General features: G+C 37.8%; 1 protein-coding gene across 1 annotated transcript; it reads left to right on the top strand.

The window, feature by feature from the left end:
- Positions 1 to 2,672: 2,672 nt before the first annotated feature.
- On the top strand, positions 2,673 to 4,498 carry LOC307110049 (olfactory receptor 5B2-like; the record flags this gene model as incomplete). The annotated part of the gene is made up of 2 exons (XM_079789093.1): positions 2,673 to 2,803; positions 3,533 to 4,498. The coding sequence occupies exon 2, from the start codon at positions 3,551 to 3,553 to the stop codon at positions 4,496 to 4,498; it is 948 nt and encodes a 315-aa protein (XP_079645219.1). The 5' UTR covers positions 2,673 to 2,803; positions 3,533 to 3,550.
- Positions 4,499 to 8,650: the final 4,152 nt, after the last annotated feature.

The raw sequence follows: 8,650 nt of genomic DNA, 5'->3' as shown, positions 1-8,650 counted from the left end.
TTGATTGTGAATTTGGTTGACACTTCTATTATAGAGAAAAGGTGAATAGTGATATTAAAATATTTCTTCTAATTAATTTCCTTTCAATGTGCATGAATCCATACACTGGGCCACTAGCATTCCTATAAATATACATATGTTCCTCTTGTGATTTTAATATATTTTACTGAGTATATGCTCAGGTGAATTTAAAGAGAGCTATTGACATTAACTATATTGAATAAAAGTGGAATCTATTATAAAATATATATTAATGAGAATATATTCTATAAAAATAGTAATGAAATACATGTAAGTTCTGTTTCTCTTAGATTTTTTTCATCTAGTATCAGAGCGTTTATCTTTGTAGATGTTGCTTATTCTCTTGTTTGGCATTATTTTTTACAGATCTACTTTCTTGTAGAAATAGCAATCATTTCTTCACTAGCATATTCACCCAACAAAAATTCATTGACTGTGTGATAGGTGCCATGCATTTTGCTAGGCACAAGGTCACAAAGATAAATAAATCAAGGCCTTTTCATGTTCCAATCTAGAAGGCAATGGATAGATAAACATATAAGTAAAATAAAGTTTTCCAATATATGTTTAAAAAGTTATTATCTCCATTTTGCCATTATTTTAAACTAGAGGCCCGGTGCATGAAATTCGTGCACTCAGTAGGGGTTCCTCAGCCTGGCCTGCACCATCTTGCAGTCTGGGAGCCCTCAGGGAATGTCCAACTGATGGCTTAGGCCCACTTCCTGTGGGGAGCAGGCCTAATCCAACAGTTGAACATCCTTAGCGCTGCCGCAGAGGTGGGAGAGGCTCCCATCACCGGTGCGCTCGCCAGCCATGAGCCCGGCTTCTGGCTGAGCAGCGCTCCCCTTGTGGGAGCACACTAACCACCAGTGGGCAGCTCCTGCATTGAGAGTCTGCCCCCTGGTAGTCAGTACACATCATAGTGACCAGTTGTTTCGCCATTTGGTCGATTTGCATATTAGCCTTTTATTATATGGGATGGCCTTTAGAGATTTTTAAAATTGTGGTCAAACTCTTAAGTGAAAAGGCTGAAATTCAAATATGATGTGTGGTCCTAAAACTTAAGCACTTTTTACTACCCCAGATAGACTTACAATTATAGAATTATTTAGCCTCCTTAATTATTATCTACTAGAGGCCCGGTGCACAAAAATTCATGCACTTGGGGGGGGGGCGGTCCCCTCAGCCCAACCTGCACCCTCTCGCAGTCCAGAACCTCTCAGGAGATGCCCATCTGCTGGCTTAGGCCTGCTCCCTGGGGGATCGGGCTGACAGTCAGACACCCCTCTGGCAGCCTGGGAGCCCTCAGGGGATATCTACCTGCCAGGTTAGGCCCGATTTCCTCAGGAAGTGGGTCTTAGCTGCAGTCGGACATCCTTAGTGCTATGGAGGAGGCGGGAGAGGCTCCCGCCACTGCCGCTGCACTCACAGCCATCAGTCTGGCTTGTGGCTGAGTGGAGCTCCCCCTCTGGGAGCGCACTGACCACCAGGGGGGCAACTCCTGCATTGAGCATCTGCCCCCAGTGGTCAGTGCGCATCATAGCAACCAGTTGTTCGCCCGTTAGGGTCATTATATAGGATTATGTGTTAAATTATATACTAGATATATTGGGTGGGGGGATTTAAGACATCATAATATATTGTTTATACTATGAGTTCTTTAAACATTCAGACTTGGATTCAGATTGTGAGGGGTCTGAATCTATACGAACTGGGACAATAGTACCTGGCATGAAAGGCAATACAGCTACCCATTACATTGCTGGTATTATTTTGTTAGGGTCAGAAAGACATTGTCTATAGGACACAGTTACTATCTAGTTGAAAGACAAAACTTCAATATCTACTCCTTAGTCCCCACCATCTCCCAGCTCCCGTATCTCCATCTCACCTCAGGTTTCCTTTTCTTGACTTTTCCACTGGCCCATTCTGTGCCTGAGTTCTTACGAGGGGTGCCTTAAATGATGGCTTGGCCTGGAGTAGTCACACTGGAGGTGGTGACAAGTGAATGAACTTGGGATACATTTTGAAAGTAGAGATACAAGATGTGCTCATGAACTACAAGTGAATTGTGAGGAAAAGAGCTCTGAGGCTGGATAATTCTGGCATTAAGGGATTCTATGTTGAAGACTGTATCAGGCTTGACCAGATATTTAGCCTGGATTGTGAAAACTGTGGAGGCTACTTTATAATGAGATTATGTAAGTGGGTGAAATAATCAGTACAGCCTTTAATAGTTTCCTCTTGCAGAAACCATGCCATGAAAAATGGCATCTCAAAATTTGTATTTATAATTATCCTTGAAGCTCAGTCCCCAATATTTTGTTAACATTTGTAAAAATAGTGTGTTTGTTTAAACAAATTTGGATTTAAGTTATGAAGTTACATAAGTTTCTTTAGTAATGTGATTCCAACCATTTTGTTAGGTTTCTTTTGTTACTTTCTTTCAACCATCTTATATACTACTATTATTAATAATAATATTTATTTAATAATAGTATAAAATTTATGGTTTATTGCATGCTAACTATGTATTAAGCAGTATTCTGTGTGATTTAAACAAGTCAACTCATTATGTCCTCCAGGTTTGCAAGATCCTATTATCATCATCCCTATTTTAACTGAGGCACAGAAAAATTGTGACTTTCCAAAGGTTGCCCACCTGGCAAGTGGAAATGTAGGAATTGAATGACCCCAGAGACCATGTTCTTTACCAACATGAGATGCCGCCTCTCTATAGAGAGTGCACCTTTCAAAATTGCTGTAAGAATTTTGTGACAAGGTAAGAGTAGGAAACACATGCCTTATTTATTTATTTATTTATATGAAAAATTTCAAGCTCAGGGACACTTACATTGCTCCCCAAGGGGATAAAATGGTGACGAGCATCTTCCTCCATTCTCTGCTACTTCCCTCAAGAGGTTGAAGCAAGATGTTTGAATGGTCACAGTTTTGAGATTTTTACACTTTTGGGGGTGGGCATATCTTTCAAGGGGGCAGTTTTCTCTGAAGAGAGAAAGGGAAACTATTCTTTCTTAGATCTCAGATGGATAACAATTGTTTAAATGATAATCTTCACAGAACTTTACATCCAGAAAGGCATTGGCACATCATTTTTCTCAGGTAATTAACTAATAGGACAGCTGGGAGATTAAATGAGGTAGTATTTATTATTCTCAGACTACCTGGCACATAGTAAGTGCTCCATTAATATGAGTGTTACATGCCTCAGGGATGACCAAGTAATTGGCAGAGAAAGCAGAAACTTTCAACCCAAATGAAAATAAACAGTAGATATTTTGAAGATAAGGTCATTTGGAATACCTGAGTGAAGTCAGGAACTAATAAATGTGTGCATACCCTTACAAATTGAAAGATGGAGGTCAGAAGATGCAGTCTCTTGGTTATTGGCAACCCTGCACTGGTAATGGCATCATGGTGACTTTGGTATGCTGTGAGCCATTTCCCATGCATTAGTAATTTATCCATTTTACTTCTCTTGTTTTGACAGGTGAAACACAATTTCAAAATGACCTCCATGGAGAATAACACAGAGGTGAATGAATTTAGACTCTTGGGACTGACCGACACCCCAGAGTTACAGGTCCCCCTCTTCATAATACTCACTCTTATATATCTCATCACTCTCATGGGAAATCTTGGGATTATCATGTTAATTCTGTTGGACTCTTGCCTCCACACTCCCATGTACTTTTTCCTCAGTAACCTGTCTCTGGTAGACTGTGCTTACTCCTCGGCTGTTACTCCCAAGGTGATGGCTGGGTTCCTCACAGGGGATAAAGTCATCTCCTACGGGGGATGTGCTGCTCAAATGTTTTTCTTTGTGGCTTTTGCCAGTGCAGACTGTTTCCTACTAGCTGTCATGGCTTATGATCGCCATGCAGCGGTGTGTAAACCCTTACATTACACCAGCACTATGACCAACAGGGTGTGTGCTCAAATGTCCCTAGGCTGCCATGTCTGGGGCTTGGTTGAATCCGCCATCCACACTGGATTTACCTTCTGTCTCTCCTTCTGCCGCTCCAATGTGGTCCATCACTTTTTCTGTGATATCCCTGCAATCCTGGCTCTTTCGTGCTCTGACATATACACAAATGAGATTGTGCTCTTCCTCTTAGCAGCATTCAATGTCTTGTTTGCCCTAACAGTTATTTTGACCTCCTATCTGTTCATATTCATTGCCATCCTGAGGATGCGCTCAGCAGAGGGACAAAAGAAAGCCTTCTCTACCTGTGCTTCTCACTTCACTTCTGTAACCATATTCTATGGAACTGTAATCTTCATGTACTTACAACCCAGTTCTAGTCATTCTATGGACAACGACCAATTGGCATCTGTGTTCTATACAATAATAGTCCCCATGTTGAACCCTATTGTCTATAGTCTACGGAATAAAGAGGTTCATAATGCTTTCAGGAAAGCCATTAAGAAGATGAAGGTCCTGCTCAGCACATAGTTTTAGTTAGAGAGATTATACATCTCAGTTGTCTATTGCTATGCAACAAATTACCACAACACTTAGTGGCTTAAAACAACAGCTTTTATTTATCATAATTCTAAGAACAGGTACTTGGCTGCTTTCACATGGGTTCACTCATGAGGTTGCATATCTTCTGCATGGTCAGTTGGGCTGAAAGTTTCAAGATGGCCTTACATTTCTGCATGCTGATTCTGGATACTGTCTACCTCTGTTCCACATGGTCTTTCATCCTCCAGAGGCTGGACCAGTCTTCTTTCATAATATTTTCCGGCCAGCATTCTCATAGTGTGACCATTTCTCTCCAAGAATTTGTAATAAGGGAGAAAAATGAGAAGTCGAGGTGGCCTTATAGTTCCACTAAAGAGAAAAACAACTCAAACCTCACTGTTATGGTAGAGTCAGACTGGCCCAATAATTACAAGAATTTAAATTCAGGTGGTTATCACCAACCAGATTCAGAATTATTGAACAGAAACTTCATCTTCTCAGTGGCTTTTTTGTGAACAATAATTCAAGTAAGAATATCACTGTTGCCAGGCCCATATGGCTCAGAGGTCACAGTTCAATTTCCAGTCAGGGCACATGGCCCAGTTGTGGGCTCAATCCCCACAACAACATTGGTGCGAGAGCAGAACATTGATCGGCTGTCTGCCTCATACCCCTTAGTGTGGATTGAGCCCGCAATCTGGGCATGCACCTGACCAGGCACCAAACCAGCAACCCTTTGGTGCACAGGATGACACCCAACCAACTGAGCCACCCTGGCCAGGGTGAATTCTTGACAATTTGCTTCACAATCTTGGTTTGGGTTTTCCTGATATAAACAAACAAACAAACAATTCTTCCTTATAGATACATTTTATTTCTTATTAAATTTATTGGATGACAGTGGTTAATAAGATTATGTAGGTTTCAAATGTACATTAATATAATATATGATCTATATATTGCATTGTGTGCCCACCACTCAAAGTAAAAAAATCTTCCGTCACCACATATTTGGACTCCTTTACCTTTTACTACCCCCAAACCCCTTCTCTCTGGTAACCACAATACAGTTGTCTGTGTCTATGAGTTTCAGTTTTATGTCCCACATATGAATTAAATCAAATGGTTCTTAGCATTTCCTGACTAACCTATTTCACCTAGCATGATATTTTCAAGGTCCATCCATGTTGTCATAAATGGCAGTATTTCATATTTTCCTATGGCTGAGTAGTATTCCATTGTCTATATGAACCGCATCTTCTTTATCCAATCATCTATTGAAGGACACTTCAATTTTTTACATGTCTTCGCAACCATGAATAGTGCTACAATTAATATAAGGATGCATAGCCTTGTGAATAAATGTTTTCAACTCTTGGGGGTGATACCCAGAAGAGGAGTTGCTAAATCATATATGGTAACTCTAGACTTAATGTTTTTAGGAACCTTATCATTCTCCACATAAACATCTATCATTAGAATTAAGAAAATATATATTACCATTGATTTGTACTGTTTTCCATAGTGGCTGTACCAGTTTTTATTCCCACCAGCAGGGAATGCAGTTTCCTTTTTCTCCACACTCTAGGCAACACTTGGTATTACTTATCTTGTTGATAATAACCATTCTAACAGCAGTGAGATGATATCTCATTGTAGTTTTGATTTGCATTTCCCTAATAAAGTTGTAAGTAATCTAATAGACCTTTCCTAGGAAGTGGAATGTAGTCTTTTCCACCTGAGTGTGCATTGAAATTTGGTGACTTGCTTCTAAAGCATAGAGTGTGTGGAGTGAAAGGGGAGGTAGCATTACATGGAAGAACCTGGCAAAAGTTTAAGTGATCATCTTGTTTAATTGATCAAGATAAAGCCCCCAGTGACAAGTCATGTTGATAATGTATATCCCCTCATAAGACATGATGAGAAGTTCACTTCTTATTCTTTCTCAAAACCTATACCTTTGTATAACTATGTGAAAAAAATCAGACAAACAGAAATTGAAAGGCATTCTACAAAAGACGTATTAAGGTAATGAAAAATAAGGAAATACTAAGAAACTGTCAAGATCAGGGAAGATTAAAGAGGCATGACAAACATGTGCAATGTTGTATCCTGGATTGTATTCTATAAGAGCAAAATTACCTTAGTAAAAAATAATGATCTGAATAATTTTTTGAAGTTTTAGATAATAGTAATAATCAACATTGGTTTCTTAGTTTTCACAAATGTAATATGATAAAGTAAAATATTAACTAAAAAGGAAATATGGTGAAAGGTACATAAGATTTGTCTGTTTATAACCATTGACATTCAATAAATAATCATTATTTATGGATATATTTTTCAAATACAATCAGATAGGAAACTTATTATAGTCTCATTTTTATGATTTATTAAATAAAACTTATTTCATGTGTTATTTTCCACTTAATGAGAAATACTAAAGAAAAAGAATTAAGATGGTTTGATATGATCCATTCAATAGTATGGTTTCTAAAAAATTAATTTGTCCAAAAGTGGTAAATACAAATAGTGAGTGATAATATAGGGGGAAAAAAAGTAGCCATGTCTCATGAAATGCACTAAAATTGTATTGATTAATTGATTGATTTGAGAGAGAGAGAGAGAAAAACATTGATTTGTTGTTCCACTTATTTATTAAATCATTGGTTGCTTCTTGTATGTGGCAAGCTTCAACATACAAGAACCGGGGATCCAACCTGCAATTTTGGCATATGAACAGCATTCTAACTAACTGAGGCTACCCAGGCAGGGCCCCTAAAATTCTTTTCTAAAGAATTTTATAATGGATAACAAACTCATGTAATTATCAGTGGTTCAAATATATTGACTGCTGGATCCAAATTTTGACTAATATATTCGTTAACATGTTTATTGAGAAATTATTATAAAGCAGGTTGTAATTTGTGTATTGTAAATGAAATTGTTAGTTAGGAAGACAAAGTGATTCCTCTGGTGTAGTGTATGCTCTCAGAAGGAAAATAAAGGAATAATGATACTAGTTTAATTTGACTACTGATCAGAAGTATGAAGACTAAAACACAAAGTGCAAGGAAGGAACAGTGTCCACTGGTGGGTGGGGTCACTATGGTATGGAAACATTTAAGCAAAGACCTGAAGGAAGTAAGGGAGCTTTCTGAGCATTGGTAACAGCAAGGACAAAGATCCTGATGCAGGAGCATGCTTGGAGTTGTCCAGAAAATGCAAGGAACTCAGTGTAAATGAGTAGGAGAGGAATAACACAGGACAGAGCTCATGTAACACAGAAGCAGACCTGAATGAGTGGCATTAACCTTTTCTTAGTATTTTCAATGAGAAAATGAATAACATTATTATTAATCAGTGCTGTTTGTTTACAAAATATATGATAAAGTAGTCATATACAGAAAAACTGAAAAATTCCCTTATTATTTCTCAATCACCTTTCCTTATACTCTGGCCATTTTGCTTTTAAAAATCATCCTGTGAGCAAACTGCTTCTACTAGTAGACTTACTGAAGACAGAAATATTAATTCCTTTATAATATTATGCATATGTAGTTCTGAATAAAATGTGCCAACAAAAAGCATATATCTTTATTTAAATACCCATATCACTTTTTTTCTTAATTTTAGACTCCTGAAATAGTTTTGAACTACAGAAATAAATAATGTTGAACATAAATGTATAATATGATATATAAATTATTTTTACTTTTTAATTAAAAACTAGCCATACTCCATCTAACCCTTTAAAAAATTTTCCCACTTTTGCATGTATGTGCATTTATGGAATTCTTGCATGTGCTTTGTTCATGGATTTGTATGTGCCGTGTTTTCCATATATCCTTCTATTGTTACATGGTAGAGAAAATATGAACATGTGAATAAACTAAATATAATTAATAAGGTTATTACAAGCAAGGCCCCCAACATTCTTAAGGTTCCTTTTGGCCATCTGAATTCAGACATCATGTTTTGGACACAATATTTTCTTTTTTCTAGATGATAGGCTTTTGAAGAAAAACAATGGCCTTATCTCAGTAATTTAGGGGAATTGTTGGGCCTTAAAATGTGAGTCATTGCATGTTGAACATCTGACAGGAATAAAACTAGGTTATTGTGGATCCTACAACTTTA

The sequence above is a fragment of the Cnephaeus nilssonii genome (genome assembly GCF_951640355.1).
Source record: "Cnephaeus nilssonii genome assembly, chromosome: 13".
Classification (NCBI taxonomy): Eukaryota; Metazoa; Chordata; class Mammalia; order Chiroptera; family Vespertilionidae; genus Cnephaeus; species Cnephaeus nilssonii.
This window is presented reverse-complemented; position numbering and strand designations above follow the sequence as displayed.